The sequence below is a fragment of the Salmo salar genome, chromosome ssa05 (genome assembly GCF_905237065.1).
Source record: "Salmo salar chromosome ssa05, Ssal_v3.1, whole genome shotgun sequence".
In the NCBI taxonomy this organism is placed as follows: Eukaryota; Metazoa; Chordata; class Actinopteri; order Salmoniformes; family Salmonidae; genus Salmo; species Salmo salar.
In genome coordinates this window covers 63534131-63555575 of record NC_059446.1, presented here as the reverse complement: position 1 = coordinate 63555575, position 21445 = coordinate 63534131, and the positions used below count along the sequence as shown (strand labels likewise).

The 21445-nt window shown below is 44.3% G+C and overlaps 2 protein-coding genes across 6 annotated transcripts in view; one reads left to right on the top strand and one right to left on the bottom strand.

The window, feature by feature from the left end:
- The window catches only part of ddr1 (discoidin domain receptor tyrosine kinase 1), a 67062-nt gene extending 60599 nt beyond the window's left edge, over positions 1–6463 (top strand). For 3 of the 5 annotated variants that reach the window (XM_014200988.2, XM_014200987.2, XM_014200986.2), the window contains 8 exons: positions 188–334; positions 626–779; positions 946–1078; positions 1414–1541; positions 1759–1956; positions 2177–2444; positions 2599–2748; positions 2864–6463. In XM_014200988.2, the coding sequence (XP_014056463.1) occupies positions 188–334; positions 626–779; positions 946–1078; positions 1414–1541; positions 1759–1956; positions 2177–2444; positions 2599–2748; positions 2864–3004 (1319 nt within the window). In that variant the 3' untranslated portion in view covers positions 3005–6463. The remainder of the gene's footprint in view (positions 1–187; positions 335–625; positions 780–945; positions 1079–1413; positions 1542–1758; positions 1957–2176; positions 2445–2598; positions 2749–2863) is intronic. The other 2 variants (XR_001328841.2, XM_014200989.2) reach the window with 2 other exon arrangements.
- A 1621-nt stretch (positions 6464–8084) lies between these two features.
- LOC106605398 (flotillin-1) lies at positions 8085–19994 on the bottom strand. Its single transcript, XM_014200990.2, has 12 exons — positions 19808–19994; positions 18591–18652; positions 17711–17786; positions 17266–17356; positions 16977–17120; positions 16282–16401; positions 15634–15882; positions 15219–15400; positions 12562–12607; positions 10944–11081; positions 10525–10689; positions 8085–10334 (listed from the first exon to the last, which is right to left on the bottom strand). The coding sequence occupies exons 2-12, from the start codon at positions 18631–18633 to the stop codon at positions 10308–10310; spliced, it is 1281 nt and encodes a 426-aa protein (XP_014056465.1). The 5' UTR covers positions 18634–18652; positions 19808–19994; the 3' UTR covers positions 8085–10307.
- Positions 19995–21445: the final 1451 nt, after the last annotated feature.

Here is a 21445-nt window from a genome sequence, read left to right as displayed (position 1 = left end):
TGTTGTGTTTTTGTTGTGCTGTGTTGTGCGGTACTGTGTTGTGCTGTTTGCCTTGTCGTGTATATCGCATGTTTGCCTTATTTTGTGTTTTGCGTGGTGTGTGTGTGTGTGTGTGTGTGTGTGTGTGTGTGTGTGTGTGTGTGTGTGTGTGTGTGTGTGTGTGTGTGTGCTCCATGTGTCCCCCCAGCCTTGCTGTTAAACAACCCAGCCTATGACCTCCTCCTGTCAGATCAGAGGCAGCATGGCTCAGGCTCCTCGTGGCCCCTAACCGTCCCATTGGCCAGGGCCAGCTCCTCTCACCCTCAGGAGAAGAGCCTCAATAATGGGGCCCAGGGTAAGAGCCTCTGACTGGGGGGATGTACCAGGATTCACCCCCTCCCTGGAGCTCCATGGAGCTGGAATCATACTGTCTAGAATAACAGAGTAACATCGGGGCTCTGAGCATGTGTTTGATTATGAACCGTTTGTCCGTCACTCACTGCATCAATTCACTCCATTTTGTGTAGTGCTTTAAGCATAATAAAGTCATTTGTCTCAAAATGCTCATGACAAAGGCCTGAGCACGCCTCTCTCCACTCCTCTATCCCTCCTTTCACAACCTCTTCCCTCCTCTCCCTCCCTCCAGCCTGTGGTATGGACTTGGAGAAGGGCTTGCCCCCCACCCAGGAGGAGCCTCCCCCGTACCCCGATGCTCCTCCTTACCCGGCCCTGTCTCCCCCCTTCCCCGCCAGCGTGCCCCACTATGCAGAGGCGGACATCGTTAGCCTGCAGGGCGTCAGGTAGGAGGGTTAAATCACCATTAAAAACCCACCTTTTTAACTTGGACTTGAATCAGTGATCTTTCTTTGTTTTTATGTTCTTTTATTCATCTCTTTTAATGCCTTTTTCGTGTTTCTACCCTAAAGTGTGTTGTGATTTGAAATGCACTTTGATTTGTCTCGTCAGTGGTAACAACACATATGCAGTGCCAGCCCTGACCTCCCCCAGCCCCACTGCAGCAGACTGCACCCCCCTGCCTGAACTGCCCCGACACTGTCTGGTCTTCAAGGAGAAACTGGGAGAAGGACAGTTTGGAGAGGTGTGTACGCCTGTGTGTGTGCATGTGTTTGTGTGTAGATGTGTTTAACTATACTGTGTGTGTGTGTGTGTGTGTGTGTGTGTGTGTGTGTGTGTGTGTGTGTGTGTGTGTGTGTGTGTGTGTGTGTGTGTGTGTGTGTGTGTGTGTGTGTGTTAGCTTGACAACTCTCACTAAATTCTTCCGCTGCTCTGTCGTTCACTACATTCTTTAGTCTGAGACTGGCATCATTGAAGTCATTTGTGGCGATGCGGGGTGGTTTTCTGATCATGTGAGAGACTTTTAGTTGTGGTTGTTGGTTGTCTGAAGGTAACTTCTCCTGTTGGTTCCTTCCTCAGGTGCACCTGTGTGAGATAGAGAGCCCTCAGGACCTGCCTAACCTGGAGTTCCCTTTCAACGTGAGGAAAGGACGCCCTCTGCTGGTGGCTGTTAAGATACTGCGCCCTGACGCCTCCAAGAACGCCAGGTCTGTCTCAGGAAAGTTCATCTAAATCATTTAGCGAACAATTACCATTTCTAGACCTATTAAGAACATCTAATTTTGGTCCTAAAGTTGAGTTTTTCTTTCTCAGTCTCTGTCTCTCTCGCTCGATCTCTTCTCTTTTAGCTTTTTCTCATTGCAATTGTTGATCTCTCTCTCCACCCCCCCACCCCTCGCTCCTCTCTCTCTCTCTCCCTCCTAGGAATGACTTCCTAAAGGAGGGGAAGATTCTGTCTCGTCTGAAGGACCCCAACATCATCCGTCTGTTGGGAGTGTGTGTGAGCAGCGATCCTCTCTGTATGGTCACAGAGTACATGGAGAGTGGAGACCTCAACCAGTACCTCTCACACAGAGTCCTGCTGGACAAGACTGGACCCACACACAACACCCCCACCATCAGGTAATACGCACACATAGTACACACACACACACACACACACACACACACACACACACACACACACACACACATAGTACACACACACACACAGTCACACTCACATTTTCAGAAAGACGGATCCATATACACACACAAACACCTTTCCACCTGCATCTGAAATATTGTATTTCTGCCTCTAATCTCTCCTCTTCTTCTTCCACCACACATCGCTCCCTCTCAGTTACCCTGCTCTGATCGCCATGGCCAGTCAGATAGCTTCAGGGATGAAGTTTCTGTCGTCTCTGAACTTCGTGCACCGTGACCTGGCCACAAGAAACTGCCTGGTGGGGGGTGAGAAGGGCGAGAGCGGGGGCGACCGGGGCGGGGAGCGACCCATCAAGATCGCCGACTTTGGGATGAGCAGAAACCTGTATGCTGGAGACTATTACCGCATCCAGGGGCGGGCTGTGCTGCCTATACGATGGATGGCCTGGGAGTGTATCCTGATGGTGAGAGGACACACAGGGAGACAGGGAGGAAGGAGAGAGAGGCATAAAGGAAACAAGAGAGATGATATGAGGACATTACAAAAGAAACAAACAAAATGGTGGGACAAGTAGTAAGTTAGCAGTGGTAACTAACAGAGAGTGTGTGTCTCTGCAGGGGAAGTTCACCACAGCCAGTGACGTGTGGGCGTTTGGTGTGACTCTGTGGGAGATGCTGAGTGTGTGTCAGGAGCAACCCTACTCCAACCTGACTGATGAACAGGTCATAGACAATGCTGGAGAGTTCTTCAGGGACCACGGAAGACAGGTACACACACTCAAACACACGCTCATACAGTACAGTAGCAGTACATTTAAATGTGTAGATGGAATGTTTAACCCTCATCTCTTTTGTCCCCCCCTTTCTATCTTTCCCCCCCCAGGTGTATCTGAGCAGACCAGATGTGTGTCCTCAGGGTCTCTATGACCTCATGCTGAGCTGCTGGAACCGGGACTGCAAGCTCCGCCCCTCATTTTCCCACATTCACTCCTTCCTCACAGAGGATGCCATGAACATGGTGTAGAGAGAGAGAGAGAGAGAGAGGGGAATGGAAGAGTGAGATGGAGAGAGAGGGATGAGAGACGACGACGACTCCGACCTTCATTCCCCCATTCATCATAGAGATGAGTGCTTTGAGCGAGGGATGTGTGTAGAAGTGGTGGAGGTAGAGAGGGAGAGGTGTACAGTAGAGGGATGGGTGTAGAAGTGGTGGAGGTGTAGAGGGAGAGGTGTACAGTAGAGGGATGGGTGTAGAAGTGGTGGAGGTGTAGAGGGAGAGGTGTACAGTAGAGGGATGGGTGCCTGCTTGTATATTTTGTATTTCTCTATGATGGGCGGATGGGGCTGAGACACCGCTGGTTCGGTTTTCACTCCCACGAGACAGACGAATTTGTAACGCTGATTAACTTTTATCAAAGAATATCAACAATACCAATCTGATTATGTATCAATGTCAGACTTTAACACTCTGAAATGTGATCATAGTTTAATAGCATATTAACATTTTGGGATAAAGTTAATAACACATCGTCCTATATAGATATTTTATTACTTGACATGCTAATGTTTTTGGTATTGTATAAATCATGTGCTAGGGTTACTGGTGAAGGTCTATATATATTCTCATACTGTCAACATTTCTCCATCTCACAACGGTACGCACACATTTTTCACACAGAGGTGAAATTGCACACAAGGTTTGCTGTCTTAGTACTATATATAAAACGAGTATGTCCCAGTAAACTCCAGTATGTTTCACTAGTTTTCAGTATATAACCCAGTTCTTCCCAGACCCTTATTCCCAAACCCTCCATCCCAGACCCTTATTCCCAGCCCTAAACCCTCCACCCCAGACCCTTATTCCCAGCCCCAAACCCTCCATCCCAGACCCTTATTCCCAGCCCCAAACCCTCCATCCCAGACCCTTATTCCCAGCCCCAAACCCTCCATCCCAGACCCTTATTCCCAGCCCCAAACCCTCCACCCCAGACCCTTATTCCCAGCCCCAAACCCTCCACCCCAGACCCTTATTCCCAGCCCTAAACCCTCCACCCTAGACCCTTATTCCCAGCCCTAAACCCTCCACCCTAGATCCTTATTCCCAGCCCCAAACCCTCCATCCCAGACCCTTATTCCCAGCCCCAAACCCTCCACCCCAGACCCTTATTCCCAGCCCCAAACCCTCCACCCCAGACCCTTATTCCCAGCCCCAAACCCTCCATCCCAGACCCTTATTCCCAGCCCCAAACCCTCCATCCCAGACCCTTATTCCCAGCCCTAAACCCTCCACCCCAGACCCTTATTCCCAGCCCCAAACCCTCCACCCCAGATCCTTATTCCCAGCCCCAAACCCTCCATCCCAGACCCTTATTCCCAGCCCCAAACCCTCCATCCCAGACCCTTATTCCCAGCCCCAAACCCTCCATCCCAGATCCTTATTCCCAGCCCCAAACCCTCCACCCCAGACCCTTATTCCCAGACCCAAACCCTCCATCCCAGACCCCAGTCTAAGGTTCGGTCTCTGGTCTCATGGAGCCAGACGAGGCTGAATATTGCATTATATTCCTCTGGCCTACCCGTTACGCCTGAGCTTTAAAGTCTGGCAAGCAGAATGATGGTATCTCATACACAGGCCAGTAGCAGACACAGCAACAGGTGTTCCACCAGCAATCTGTAACACACACAATACTGTCAGTCAGCTGCTCAGCCCAGACTAGGCTGGCATTATGACTATATTCTGCCTCCCTCTCCACCCACCTCAGTATCTCACCACTCCGTAAGCCTTTCATTCTGCAGTCTCACATCTGATCCACTCTGAGCTGTAACTATGGAGTTATACTGGACTGATGTGGACTGATCTGGGCTCGAGGACTCTTTCCAGGACAGGAAGTGTGTGGTTGTTACCATAGAGATATGGTTGTTACTCTACCAGACCTCCAAACTGAAACCCTTTGGACCTCCATTGCCAGAGAGAACTGACTGGTGTCACGTGACGTGAGCCTCACTGACTGGTGTCACGTGACGTGAGCCTCACTGACTGGTGTCACGTGACGTGAGCCTCACTGACTGAGAACAGGTACAGCAGGGGAGGTGCACTGTGAACGGCTACAACCAATGAGACTTGAACTTAACAGAAGAGAGACATCCTTCCTTATGGGAGCTGGAAAAGTACAGCCCACAGCAACACACACTGAAAGACAGACAACACTGCCTGCGCTGTGACATCACATGTGAAACTGACAGTTGTTTGGTGACTAGCTGATGGAACATGGATGGACAGATGGATTGACGACTAGAGGGGAGTGGGGGCTGATATATATAAATGACCATTTTCATGTGTAAGTGAGGTGAGCGAATTGATGATTTTCTACCAGCGATGGATAGCGGAGCTGGGTCTGACTCAGTGACCCAGATGGAGAAAGGAGGTTCATGTATATGTCCAATACACTACCAGCTGCACTTTAAAGGCTGTTTCTGGCCGCACACCCCAGTACCTGCACTAGAATACTAGTTGTGGCCAGTCTTGGGGCATAGTTACAGTACTTGTAGTTTAACAACTAATTAACAACACTTTCAGAGTAGGTCCCCCAACACTGGTATGTATGTTGGAGCGTACAGACAGTCTGGATCCCCTTGGCGTTAGAACCCATAGCAGTCCAACATGGCATTGCTGGTCAAAATAGATGTAGTTCTAAACAGAAAAACAGGTCAGTGTCTTGTGATTTATCTACTTAAAGTTTATCATTCATGATTCATTTCAGTGGATTGTTGTTCAAATAGAACCGCCCCTCATAAAAGGTGTTCTAAAGGAGGAAAATAAAGGTTTGGAAAACCTCTGTCTGCATTATGAGGAAAGGCAGAGTACACCAAATGCTCATCCCCAAACTGTCAGTGTTACATAGATACCCAGCAATAGGGAAAAGATCAGACCTTAATGGTTAAAACGTCAAAATCACAACAAATTTAACACTCACTAACAACTGTATCCAAAGCCTTTTAGTTTGTCAGTAACCTTTCATCTACATTATCCCAACATAAGTTGCCCGTGGTGGACTCTACCTTACTGATTGTAGTTCTGTATAATGTGTCAGGCTTAATCAAGATTATCAAATAATCCTTGTTTACTGATTGAATGAGTATGAATGGTGGTGCCATACGAATACAGTATGTGTCTCGATTGACCTTTTTTGATACACTGTAGCCCAACTAAACCCATATTTGTATATATATATTTCCTGTATATGTACTTAGAATCTCCTTGTCAGTGATGATGTCATCCTTTGTCTTTGAAGATGAACCTGATGTGTACATATTCTAAGGACAGAATTTTTATTTTGTTGACTAATATATGGAATTTCTTTGTTACAGTTGGTCTCTTCTTTTTGTTCCTTTGTAGAAAGCTTGCTACATTACCTTGATGCCATTGTAATTCATTGGGTTGTCTATTTTTGTAGTTTTAATAAAGTTAACCTTTCCAAATAAAGCAAGGAAGAATGTTTTACTTGTCATTAAACACACAAACACACTGAAGAAACAACAAATGGTTTGAGTTAAGAAATCAGACAGTTTGTGTTTATATAATGTTACAATAATATTCATAACTTAGTGCACTTGAATTAAAAGTTTACACTACAGTGCCTTGCAAAAGTATTCACCCCCCTTGGTGTTTTACCTATTTTGTTGCATTACAACCTGTCATTTAAAATAGATTTTAATTTTTATTTCATGTAAATAGTCAAAATTGGTGAAGTGAAATGAAAAGAATTACTTGCTTCAAAAAGTTTAAACTGAAAAGTGGTGCGCACATATGTACTCACCCCCTTAATAAGATCTAGTGCAACCAATTACCTTCAGAAGTCACATAATTAGTTAAATAAAGTCCACCTGTGTGCAATCTAAGTGTCACATGATCTCAGTATATATACACCTGTTCTGAAAGGCCCCAAAGTCTGCAACACCACTAAGCAAGGGGCACCAACATGAAGACCAAGGAGCTCACCAAAAATGTCAGGGACAAAGTTGTGGAGAAGTACAGATCAGGGTTGAGTTAGAAAAAAAAATATCAAAAACTTTGAACATCCCACGGAGCACCATTAAATCCATTATTAATTTTTTTTTAAGAATATGGCACCACAACAAACCTACCAAGAGAGGGCCAAAACTCACTACCAGGCAAGGAGGGCATTAATCAGAAAGGCAACAAAGAGACTAAAGATAACCCTGAAGGAGCTGCAAAGCTCCACAGCAGAGATTGGAGTATCTGTCCATAGGACCACTTTAAGCCGTACACTCCACAGAGCTGGGCTTTACGGAAGAGTGGCCAGAAAAAGGCCATTGCTTAAAGAAAAAAAATAAGCAAACACGTCTGGTGTTAGCCAATAGGCATGTGGGAGACTCCCCAAACATATGGAAGAAGGTACTCTGGTCAGATGAGACTAAAATTGAGCTTTTTGGTCATCAAGGAAAACGCTATGTCTGGCGCAAACCCAACACCTCTCATCACCCCGAGAATATCATCCCCACAGTGAAGCATGGTGGTGGCAGCATCATGCTGTGGGGATGTTTTTCATCAGCAGGGACTGGGGAAACTGGTCAGAATTGAAGGAATGATGGATGGTGCTAAATACAGGGAAATTCTTGAGGGAAACCTGTTTCAGTCTTCCAGAGATTTGAGACTGGGACAATGACCCTAAGCATATTGCTAAAGCAACACTTGAGTGGTTTAAGAGGAAACATTTAAATGTCTTGGAATCGCCTCGTCAAAGCCCAGACCTCAATCCAATTGAGAATCTGTGGTATGACTTAAAGATTGCTGTACACCAGCGGAACCCATCCAACTTGAAGGAGCTGGAGCAGTTTTGCCTTAAAGAATGGGCAAAAATCCCAGTGGTTAGATGTGCCAAGCTTATAGAGACATACCCCAAGAGACTTGCAGCTGTAATTGCTGCAAAAGGTGGCTCTACAAAGTATTGACTTTGGGGGGGGGGTGAATAGTTTATGTTTGCTCAAGTTCAGTTGTGTCTTATTTCGTGTTTGTGTCACAAGAAAAAATATTTTGCATCTTCAGAGTGGTAGGCATGTTGTGTAAATCAAATGATACAAACCCCGCAAAAATCTATTTTAATTCCAGGTTGTAAGGCAACAAAATAGGAAAAATGCCAAGGGGGGGTGAATACTTTCGCAAGCCACTGTACATGGAAGGCCAGGCATTATCTTGGCAAGTCAACGAAGCATAGACGGAAATACAATCACAGAAATCATATTTAACTAAGAGCAGCTACAGTACAGAAAAAGGTTAAAAGTCACAAATCATTGACATTATGACATAATATACAGGTGTGTGCATAAGTGAAAGCAGTAGTATTGGTTTGGCAAAATTGGCTTTCATTAATATCTTTAGAACATAGCATGCCTCTATAGGTTGTTACAATGTTTAACCTGGGGTGATAGTTTAGCCTTTAGGTTGAGAGAAAAATGGCAAACTTTCAACTTAGTCAGGCACTTGACGGTAACAAAATGCATAGACAGCCAGAGAGCATGTAAGCTTTGGGAAATGCAATCAGCTAGAGAGAAGTAGCTTCTAGAATCCTGAGCGGTGATATAGAACATAGAAGGATTCTATTTCTATGGTATAGAACCAGTCCCTAACAACAACCCTATACTACAAAAAGGATCAAACAGGGATGTGATCAGCACCACATAGAAAATCTGGAAAAATAGACCAGTCTAATGATAAGATTACGATACAAAAGGATAGCTCCTGATTAATCAACACATCTGATTAAAATGTATATTGTCTACTCCAGTCTACAGAAGGTCCCTGTATACCCCACTGGACCAAACATGGAACTCCACAACAGTCGTGTCTGTAGCCTGGTCCCAGGTCTGTTTGTGCTTTTGCCTGTTCCATTGACATTGTCAAGGGAAACACGTTTGGCATGACAATTCGATAAGGAGTTGACAAGAGAGCAGAAACAGACTGGCACCCAGGCTAGTTTCGCCATTCCCCTCCTACACACATAACTACACCTCAAACAGCACATCCACCAGGCACCACGTGACTGACAGTACGCCAGACCTAGATAAAGAGACTTCTGAGGTTAGTCTTCAGCAGGAAAACCCCAGTCTGCTCCCTCCCTCCTCCCACCCACTTCCTTCCTTCCTTCCTTCCTTCCAATCACTTCACAGAAAATCTCAGCCTTTATACAGTTTCAGCACAGTAGAAGCTCAGATCTAAGGCCTGTCTGTCTAATAAGTTTAAAAACACACTGGAACTAAGCCATAATGGTGTATATGACAATCTGTCTGTTGGATAAACAACACTATAGTAACAGAGAATCTGTAGTTCCTTACTTTTTTTTGCTTTGGAAAATGAGATTAGGTACCATCAAATTCAGTACTCCATCGATTGTGTCTATGCCAGTATTGTACCAACAGAGAGAAGAGGTTTAGTGTCAACCCATCATATAGTTTGTGATTTCATCCCACACAAATGGCAGAGTCATGGCAAAAAAAAAACACAAATCAGCATTATCTGTATGCAACTTGGCTTCTACTGTAATATGGCTTGTATTGATATGATTAATTAGACTTTAAAACAGAAATGAAGATATGTCCACAGTGACAGTAAAGAGCATTTCTTCTTCATTTGCAAAGCAATTGATAGCAACTAGCTAGCCAACCATGCTCAGAACAAGACAGACTACCTTACAGAACAACTGCAAATGTCGACAAAACAATCAGCTGACAAACCCAACAATGAAATGGACGACCTCAAACAGACACGATTATTTCCTATGAACAACAAAAGGCACTGAGAATGAAAACATCCTTTCTCAACCACATCCCAATGAAATAATATTCTATCAATTACAACTAAAACACAACTATGTGACAGTGGAACAGTTTATATGGACCCAAACCTGTAACAGAGGGAGACAGAAAAGCAGGCTTGAAGCAGTGATTAAAACACACTGAATAACGGACGGGAAAAAGAGGCTAGTTACTACCAGAACTACTAAGGCTGTGTCATGCTAGTCCAAAGTGCTTTCCTTTCCTTCATCCAAGCTGATCTAACAGAGATATGAATGACCAGGAGAAACAAAGTCCCACAGTAGGCCTACAACTTTGACCCATCCTCTGTTTCCAGATCAGTGCCAATAAGAGTGCTGAGACATGCCCTAAGAAAGACTACAGTGCTAACACAGGCATGCAGACAGGCATGCAGACAGACAACTACACTAGGTAATAGTAATTATAGGCACAAGGAGGCAGTCTGGAGTTCCTGGTCTGACAGTGCAGACTGTCTCAGTCACTGGGCTCCATTCTCAGCCCATTCGGGTGGACAGGCCAACCTGTGGAAAGAAGGGGAGAGAATGTCAGTGTTTGTCGACAAATATGTTCACATACACGTACTGTATATGAACACACACACACACACACACACACACACACACACACACACACACACACACACACACACACACACACACACACACACACACACACACACACACACACACACACACACACACAGACAGAGACCTGTGAGATGTTGATTCCAGTGAGTTTCTCCACAGCAGCTGGTAGTCTGGTCATGATGTCCAGAACCTCTCCGGTCAGCTTGGCCGCGCCCACCTCACCGCCGCCGCTGGAAACCATGGTAACCTTCTGGGCCATGGAGAGGGGCCTGCTGATCTCCTCTGCTATCTAGAGGACAGGAAGAGTGATGGCAGCTTCAGGAAGAGAACAGCAGCAGACAGGACTGCAGTAACAGTACACTACATGTCCGTCTGTCATCTAATCAATCTGTCATCCATCTATCCTTACATACTCTGACCATTTATGCATCCATCCAGCATCTCTCCATCCATCTACTGAATCGCTTTCCCATCAATCCTTCTCCCTATCCATGCACCCTCCCAGTCTCTAGTAGAACCAGTCCTACTCCCAGTGTGACTGACCAGTGGTAGTTTCTCCAGCAGCATGTCCACCATGGCTCCCTCCCCGTACTGTTTAAAGGCCTCAGCCTTCTTAGCCATCTGCTCTGCCTCGGCACGACCTTTAGCCTCCAGAGCAAACGCCTCAGCATCGCCCCTCATCTACACAGACAGGACAGACACAAGGAGAGAGAACACATAGTTCAAATAACCAAAGGGTGTATATACGGAAGAAAATAAGAACACACTCAGTTTCCAGTTTATTAGGTATATCTAGTACCTGGGCGGGTCCAGAACAGCCTAAATTCTCCGGGGCATGGAAACGTTGCTCAATAACTCGTATCAAGGGACTTAACTTGTGCCAAGAAAACATTGCCCACACCATTACCCCACCCCCACCAACCTGTACCGTTGACACCAGGCAGGATGGGGCCATGGACTCATGCTGCTTAGGCCAAATCCTGACTCTACCATCAGCATGACGCAACAGGAAGCGGGATTCGTCGGACCATGCGATGTTTTTACACTCCTCGGTTGTCCAGTGTTGGTGGTCCCGTGCCCACTGGAGCCTCTTCTTGTTTTTTAGCTGATAGGAGTGGAACCTGGTGTGGTCGTCTGCTGCAATAGCCAATCCGTGACAAGGACCGACGAGTTGTGCTTTCCGAGGTGTGGTTCTGCACACCACTGTTGTACTGTTCCGTTACTTGCCTGTTTGTGGCCCGCCTCTTAGCACGATTATTGCCATTCTCCTTCGACTTCTCATCAACAAGCTGTTTTTGCCCACAGGACAGCCAGTGACTGGACGCTTTTTGTTTGTCGGACCATTCTCAGTAAACCCTAGACACTGCCATTCTCAGTAAACCCTAGACACTGCCATTCTCAGTAAACCCTAGACACTGCCATTCTCAGTAAACCCTAGACACTGCCATTCTCAGTAAACCCTAGACACTGCCATTCTCAGTAAACCCTAGACACTGCCATGCGTGAAAAGCCCAGGAGGCCGGACGTTTCTGAGATACTGGAACCAGTGCGCCTGGCGCAGACGATCATACCACGCTCAAAGTCGCTTAGGTCAATCATTTTGCCCATTCAGATGACTGTCTACCTGCTTTATATAGCAAGCCACGGCCACGTGACTCACTGTCTGTAGGAGCGAACCATTTTCATGAATGGGGTGGTGTACCTAATAAACTGAGTATATACCAATGCATCTGAACCGCGAGACACAGGAGGGTGGTTGTTCTATGAAAAATAAATCCAAATGTGAAATGGACTGTTAGTAAGACTGATTAATAAGGATGTGTATAATATATGAAACAGGAAGAAAGAGAGAGAACTTATCCTAAAGTAAGGTTAAATTAATGCAAGTAAGCGATGTCTACAAAGGAGACAGGGAAGTTAGAATAGAGACAGGAAGTGGAACAGAGAACACCAACCTCAATATGGAGAGAGGGGAGGGAGAAAGAGAGAGCAAGTGGATGAATGAGAGGGTGGAAAGTCTGTCAGGAGGGTGACAGGGTGTCAGGGGAGAAGCTAGGACAGGAGGCATATCAGACAGCTATTGTACTGGGGGTGAAGAGACATAACAGGAGTGACAGGAAAGTGGAGGGGAGTGATAGAGGAGAGGTGCTGCTGAACTCACTCTGATGGACTCTGCCTCTGCCTCAGCCTCCATGATGAGCTGTGCACTGTGAAAGAGAGAAGGACAGAGACCGTTTGAGTTGAGCTGAACTGAGCAAATGTTGGAGCACTAGAAAAGTCTCTTTCTCAGTTTAACAGGACTCACTGTCCAGGACTACTGTAACTACTACAGAACATACCCCCATCATATTTATGGTGACAATAAGGCCTTTATTTGCTGTATACTTTAGAAGTATTGGAATTAGGCCAAAGCAGTATGTAAAGGAAATAGTGGTGAACTTGATGAAATGTTCTGGGTGTATCTGACCGTTCCTGAAAGAAAGAAACAATTGGAAATTGTTGTGGACCTGTGAACAGATCGTTTGAACGCAATAATGTTTTGCAGTCACTTTTTCCCCCCCGAACATAAATATGCTGCACTGCCCGCGAATTCTGAAACATGGTGTGCCTGGATAAAAATGACAACTACAGTAGGGCTACTTACAGCTGTAGCCTACACACTTCAATGTAAAACATCAACCACAGACTCAAATCAACTGTCTGTTATAAACTGTGATTCCTGTTGGATGCATAGGCTAGCTAGACCATTTAAAAATATATATAGAACAGCCTATCTAATGGGTCCAATTAAAAATGAGAGATGTTCATGGTAATTTGTTGTATGGCTACCTCAGGAATATGACCTCATGACCAGAAAATAAGGAATTCATTCTGCAATGATCAATATTTTAGAAGGCAAAATTAACAGCAAATGAATGCATCTTGCTATAATATTTAGCTACTTGTTTTTTTAGTTATGAATAAGAGTATCATCATACAGTTGAAGTCGGAAGTTCATATACACCTTTAAACTCAGTTTTTCACAATTCCTGACATTTAATCCTAGTAAAAATTCCCTGTCTTAGGTCAGTTAGAATCACCACTTTATTTTAAGAATGTGAAATGTCAGAATAATAGGAGAGAGAATGATTTATTTCAGCTTTTATTTCTTACATCACATTCCCAGTGGGTCAGAAGTTTACATACACTAATTAAGTGTATTTGGCAGCATTGCCTTTAAATTGTTTAACTTGGGTCAAACGTTCCAGGTAGCCTTCCACAAGCTTCCCACAATAAGTTTGGTGAATTTCTGGCCCATTCCTCCTGACAGAGCTGGTGTAACTGAGTCAGGTTTGTAGGCCTCCTGGCTCACACACACACACGCCTTTTCAATTATGCCCACAAATTTTCTATAGGATTGAGATCAGGGCTTTGTGATGGCCACTCCAATACCTTGACTTTGTTGTCCTTAAGCCATTTTGCCACAACTTTGGAAGTATGCTTGGGGTCATTGTCCATTTGGAAGACCCATTTGCGACCAAGCTTTAAATTCCTGACAGATGTCTTGAGATGTTGCTTCAATATATCCACATAATTTTCCTCCTCATGATGCCATCCATTTTGTGAAGTGCACCAGTCCCTCCTGCAGCAAAGCACCCCACAACATGATGCTGCCACCCCCGTGCTTCACGGTTGGGATGGTGTTCTTCAGCTTGCAAGCATCCCCCTTTTTCCTCCAAACATAACGATGGTCATTTTGGCCAAAAAGTAATATTTTTGTTTCATCAGACCAAAGGACATTTCTCCAAAAAGTACAATCTTCGTCCCCATGTGCAGTTGCAAACCGTAGTCTGGCTTTTTTAATGGCGGTTTTGGAGCAGTGGCTTCTTCCTTGCTGAGCGGCCTTTCAGGTTATGTCGATATAGGACTCGTTTTACTGTGGATATAGATACTTTTGTACCCGTTTCCTCCAGCATCTTCACAAGGTCCTTTGCTGTTGTTCTGGGATCGATTTGCACTTTTCACACCAAAGTACGTTCATCTCTAGGAGACAGAACGCGTCTCCTTCCTGAGCGGTATGACGGCTGCGTGGTCCCATGGTGTTTATACTTGCATATTATTGTTTGTACAGATGAACCTGGTGCCTTCGGGAGTTTCGAAATTGCTCCCAAGGATGAACCAGACTTGTGGAGGGCTAGAGATTTTTTTCTGAGGTCTTGGCTGTTTTCTTTTGATTTCCCCATGATGTCAAGCAAAGAGGCACTGAGTTTGAAGGTAGGCCTTTAAATAAATCCACAGGTACACCTCCAATTGACTCAAATGACGTCAATTAGCCTATCAAAAGCTTCTAAAGCCATTACATCATTTTCTGGAATTTTTCAAGCTGTTTAAAGGCACAGTCAACTTAGTGTATGTAAACTTCTGACCCATTGGAATTGTGATTTTGTGAATTATAAGTGAAATAATCTGTCTGTAAAGAATTGTTGGGAAAATTACTTAATAACCGAGGTGCCAAAACTATAGTATGTTAACAAGAAATTTGTGGTTGAAAAACGAGTTTTAATGACTCCAACCTAAGTGTATGTAAACTTCCGACTTCAACTGCATATTCTCCATTTGCACAAGGTTACCTTTGCCTTTTAACAATGCAATACTTCAACCCACTAGTAACGTTGTTTACACATGGTCTAGAGTCGGCAGGAGGAGAAATACATTCTCCCCTCAAGTTTCCTTTTTATAACTGACAACTTTTGTGTAAAAACTGGCGCATGTAGGTTTTGGGGCATATTTTGTGCTTACGAAATGTTTCTAAATGATGCCCTTGGTATTGTAACATACCGTTCAGCCTCAGCCAGTCTCTCCAGACGGTATCTCTCTGCCTCAGCAGGCTTCTTCACCTTGGCCTCCAGCTCCATCTCCTTGCGGGTGATCTCCTGCTCCTGGAGCATGATCTGCTGAGACCTCTCCACCACCTTCACCTGCATCGTCTCCTCCTCAATCCGCTGCTTCGTCTTCGCCACCTACATAACCCCAATAATACAACGGATTTAGAAAGAACACTCAGACACTTTACATCAAAAGTGATGGCAGTGGGGGGAATTTGAGGATCATGCTCATATCTCAAGTTAGGATTCTGCCCTGTGTAAATAAACGTGAATATTTTCCATTATTAGAACACGACACACTGCCTCAGCTGTGTTGCGTGTCTGAATGAGAGGATTATTGCACGGCCCAGTGTTTGGTGGCAGGATACCTGCAGCTGATAGGCCATCTCAGACTCTGCCTTCTTGGTGTTGACCTCGTAGTCGTAGGAGGCCTTCTTCAGCTCGTAGTCTCTCTGGGCTTTGGCCATCTCGATCTCATTCAGATACTGGGCCGACACCTTCTCCTGCATGGCCTGGGCCTCACGGATCACCGCGTCTCGTTTGTACTGAGCCTCTCCGATCCTGGCATCCTTCTGCACCTGAGCTGTCCTAGCTTTACCCAGGGAGTTGAGGTAGTCCTGACAGAGACAGTGTTATTATTATTATTAGAAACATGGTAGTTTGGGTCCAGCATGTGATTGGCTGATATGGCCAATATACCACAGCTAAGGAATGTATCCAGGGACTCCCCTTCGCATCGTGTCTAAGAACAGCCCTTAGCCGTGGAATATTGGCAATATACCACACCACCTTGGGACTTATTGCTACTATAAACTGGTTACGAACATAAACAAAACAGTAAACAATTATTTCTGTGCAGGAATTTGTCTTGCATTCTCGAACACTGACTTTTAAAAGACATCAACATTGTACCAAATCTGTGCCAATATCTCAATTTCAGACTGTATTCTGTAACAACAATCCTTGTGTGACCTTCATACTGTAACGTCGCTGTATATTTGTCAGAGAGAACAAACCTGGTCGTCATGAACGTCTTTGAGCGTGTAGCTGACCACGCCGATGCCCATGTTGACCAGGTCAGAGGAGGCCACCTTGAACACCTGCTCAGAGAACTTCTTACGGTCCTGGTAGATCTCCTACAGGGGAAGGACATTAATAATAATAAATAATATACATTCCATTTACCAGTCACTTTTATACATTTTCATATTGGTGGCCCCAACGGGGATCGAACCTATGAACCCTGGCGTTGCACGCGCCATACTCTACTAACTGAGTCACACAGGACAAGAGGGGGATAAGGGTGGACCAGCCATAACGAGTGTACCCATGAGTGTTCCTGTCAAATTGGCTTTGTCCCTTCTAGTATTTGTGTATCTACATGGGGGGGGGACCCGTAGCATACAGAGGAGATCAGCCAGAGCTACACAGGAAGTAAAACAACAGACCTTGGGAATGAAAGGAGACTTGTTATTACATACGTTATAATAACTATAATCCATTATTGCGCTGAGTTTCCAGGCAGGTTTGCCAGCATTTTAGGTAAGTCATGAGAAAGGTCAACAATGAGGAAAAACAAGCTATGGCTTGTAGCTGGAAGTCAGTGAGACATTCAGCAATTCAAAAGACCAAGGCACTCCTTTAGGAAGAGAAAGGGGCACCAGAGGCAACACATGCCCTTTATCAGGACATGGTGCGGTGTGTAGCCTACCTCAACAGTCAGATGGGCGATGATGGCCCTCTGGTGCCCCTCCAGTGTTTCCAGGGCGATGTTGGAGACCTCAGCCTCAGACTTCCCCATGAACATCTGACAGGCCGTGGCCAGCATCTCCTTGTTCTGACCCTGGATCTTCACCTGTCAGAGGTTATAGGTCAAAGGTCACATTTGGAATCCCTATTTGACCTGTGAGGTCAATTATACCTATCCAATCAGAATACATGGCTACTTTCACATGTACACGAAGTGTGTAGGGGCTAGGGGATGATTTCTAAGTCCATACCTGGGCGATGCCAGTGACAGAGATGGGCACTCCATGACGAGTGTACACCTTATCACTCTTCACATTCAGAGTCAGGGTGTTCAGAGTGATCCTAACAGACACCGAGAGACACACAGAGAGAGAGAGAGAGAGAGAGAGAAGGGGGTATGTGGTTCAAAGAGGGAAAGTACAATGAGAATAGAAAAGGGGAATAGCGAGAGGGAGGAGAAAGTGAGTCAGACAGAGAGAGTAACCACAACTACAGGTGGAGGCTACAAATGACAGATTGTGTTGCATTATAAACTTCAAATAGTAGCCTGGCATTTATATAGGCTTACTCAGTAGGGGATACACAGAGACTATGGGGCCTTTTTCTCTATACATGAATAGAATCCCTGAATGAAACCTGGATAGATGAACAGATGGATAGATAACTGAAAGAAGAAGGGGAGGGAGAGAAAGCCACCTCTGGATCTGTTGAATACAGGGGAGGACAAACACTCTTCCTCCAGCGATCATTAGAGGAGGGGAACGGCCAAAGCCTGGAGGAGAAGCGAAGGAGAGAGAGGGCAATCAGTCTTTGACAAAGAAAAGTAAAAAAATGTAGCCTTAGTATATACTAAAAGAGTGGGTTATTTGAAAATATGAGAGAGATGAGATTACATTAGGCTATACTCTCTGTCAACACAGTACTGCACACAATTAAGATGGAATGTACACAGTGAGTCTATGACATTAATTTACCTACATATAGGACTACATTGCAGCACAACATTCCATACAATACAATGTAAGTGAGGAGCTAGCCTATCGACAGCTGGTATTGTAAAATGTAAACAAAATACTGTACGGTTTGAGCTGAACCTGATTACAGTTTCCTGTCCTGGTTTACTACACACTGTGACATCCGGGCGCATTCAGCAGGACACGACGTTTTGGAACATTCAGATAGAAATATGTAACATAGAACAAATTTGCCTCTCCGACATGTCGATCAACGAATCATGTTGGCTCTATTAATGACTTTTCTATCAGCAAAGTTTGACAACTGAAAGTGGCCTAGAGTTACTAAATGGTAACACATGACACTTCATGATAGGCCAAAGTGAGTCACATGTCACATGGCCCTGCATTACATTTACTGTTACTTGTATTGTAAACAATCACATACAGTAAACAACATGGGCCTATTACAGTTTCAAGAAGAGTCATAACAATATTGGGCCATGTAGGGCGCTGGGGGTAAGGTTGGGTAGATTGCCCAACCTGTTTTTTTTGGAGGGTTCTGTATTGTGTCATGTAAGATTATGTTAATAAATATTAACACATAAAACTAAACATCTTACCAGACACCACCATGGCTTCATTGGGTCCACATGTGTGGAACATCTTGATTTGGACCTAAAAGCTGTTAGAGAAGATTGTCAACATCATTAGACAGTCTCCACTTGGTTGGCCTAATCTTTCAATTGTCCCTGAGTTAGTACTAGTGTTTTGCTGCTAGTTCCAATTCCAAATAGCTAAGGCCTAGGAGGTCAATAACACAGCTGCACATGTAATCATAAATGTAAACACAGCCTTGAGATCTTAGAGCTAATTAAAATAACGTTTAAAATGTAAATATAAGTGATGAAGTAGGCCTAGTGCCTCAAGTTGTGTGTCTGACAGTCACTTGTTCATCCGATCTGGTACAGTAGCGTGGAGCCTCAATAAACATTGTTCATGTCAATCACCCAAGCCAAAGACCAAATTGGCAGACCCAACACAACTTCCCACACACACACACACAATTTGCCTTTGATACTTTACTTCCTGTTTATAAGGAAATGTACAAGCTAGTGGAATAACAGAGAATGTGTTGTGGTAACTAGATGGCGGTTACTTTGTGGTTAGTACTTATGCTGACAAAAAGCAGTGCAATCAACTTTGGAAAAAGTGACAGTCTGGGTGGGTGTAGAACAGATTACAGTTTACAAAGAACGCTATTTGGCAGAATGGGACAGAGGAGTTCCATCTCTTCTGGGATCTAAGCAGATTGATGGGAGGTTAAATTAGCCATGTGGATACTCCAACAGTGTCGTTCGTGAATCCATGGCTTATGCCGGAAGTTACATTATAATAGTTACCGTCTGCCAATATGTTACAGCTAGCTACATAGTTACCACAGAGATAGTTTCTCTACAGTCTCTGGTTATTATAACTAGTTAGTTACATCAACAACGTGAATGTTAAATACAGCAGATAGCTAACGTTAGCTAGTGCATTTACTATAGCCGTGGGCTGTCACCCATACTGACCCACCCTAATCTGTCTCACGGCTTCACATCACTCCCCATGAACCACAGCAAAGATTATATTTCTCTCAGATCACAGCAAAGTCTAACCACAGTCAAGTACGTAGCTAGCTAGCTAACTTGCTACTTTGCCCCCGCCTCAACCAAATTAGCTAGTATGCTAGTTTAAGCTTGCTGGGTGAAAATCACATTTTTACGTTACGCTAGCTAGGTCCATAACAACCACAAAAAAGAAACAGATATTTTTTATCTTGCCTACTGTAACTTACCAATCGATTCTCCCTAAAGATATGTTTTCATAAATCGTCGTGTACACTCAATAGGGTTCGAATATACTCCGATTTACGTGACTTGACGACTGGCTCAAATACTGGAATTGCAACAAAATGTTACTTAACGTGACTTAATGGAGAGCAATGCTGACCACGCCCCCTAGGAGTATAGTTGAAATAACGTCCTCTGGTGGTCAAACTGCAGACATTCGTTACCTAGGGAAACGTTAAGGACGGGCGGGGTTGTAAATGTATTTATTAATTTTTATTTTATTTCACCTTTATTTAACCAGGTAGGCAAGTTGACAACAAGTTCTCATTTACAACTGCGACCTGGCCAAGATAAAGCATAGCAATTCGACACATACAGTTACACATGGAGTAAACAAACATACAGTCAATAATACAGTAGAAAAATAAGTATATATACAGTGTGTGCAAATGAGGTGGGATAAGGGAGGTAAGGCAATAAATAGTCCATGGTGGCGAAGTAAATACAATATAGCAATTAAACACTGGAATGGTAGATGTGTAAAGCAGAAATACTGGCTTTGGGGAGTGTTTTTTTTTGTAATTATTGGGCACAGGGGAGGGTAGTGCATTTTTTCCCTGGTCTAACATTTTGCTTTGGGGAGTGTTTTTTCTTTTATTCTTGGGCACAGGGGAGGGTAGTGCGTTTTTTCCCTGGTTTACATTCGCTCTTTTGCATTATTTCTTCTATCCTAGCCACATTTCCTCATCTGCTTGCATGCACATCCCCTACATTAAGGTGTTTTGGTACTTCCCTTATACACTACGCTTTTCGGGATGCTAACTTTTAATACCACAGGTCAATATAGTCTGCCAGTCTGTCTATCCTGTCCAGTGATGCCAATTTAGCAATTTTGTTGCTAGATTTTGCAACTTTTCAGACTGCCCTGGCAACTTTTTTTTCAAACAGCAACTAGCAACAAATTTTGCTACTTTTAAAAAATGTATTTGGAACTTTTAGCAACTTTTGAAAAGTGCACGCATTTTCCCTCTAAATGACACAAAAACGATTTTGTCTGTCACACATTCAGTCACAACACACGTGCCTGGCTGCAAAAGTGCGTTATGTGTGACGTCAGCAGCAAGCGCTCAGCTCATGCACAGCCAGCAGCAATTTCAGTAAATTGCAAATCATTGTTGGCTGACTGCAGCAGCAGTAGTGCGGGTTCGACGAGCCAAACCCAATGAATATAGTTGGTCACGAATGTTTGATCTTGAACAGAACTTACATCAATCAACATGTCTCAATGAAAATTGTACAGCCAGAAGTACAGAACAGAGTGGGAGTCTGTACCTGAACAAATGTAAAATCATATTTTTTGCCGAGATGGCCAGTCAATTTGAGTAACGTTATTGTGTATTCAACGTAATGACGCAGTTTTACGTTATAACGCAATGACATCACAACGTCATTTAGCAACAAATCAACCTGCCTCTAGCAACTTACCCTGAAAATTAGTTGGCAACACTGATCCTGTCTTCTATCCACCATTCATAGTAATAGTAGTGGAAGGTGGATCATTTGTCAAGGTCTGCAATAAGCTAACTAGCAATCATACCACACATATAAGCATTCAAAGCTGGATACATTTTCAATATGAACCC

Excerpts from the sequence above, each read along its gene's own strand:
- LOC106605398 (XM_014200990.2), bottom strand. The coding sequence starts at position 18,633 with ATGTTCCACACATGTGGACCCAATGAAGCCATGGTGGTGTCTG. Across the intron at positions 17,121-17,265 it reads CTGTCACTGGCATCGCCCAG|GTGAAGATCCAGGGTCAGAA; the intron begins GTATGGACTTAG and ends AACCTCTGACAG. Across the intron at positions 12,608-15,218 it reads AGACTGGCTGAGGCTGAACG|TGCACAGCTCATCATGGAGG; the intron begins GTATGTTACAAT and ends TCTCTTTCACAG.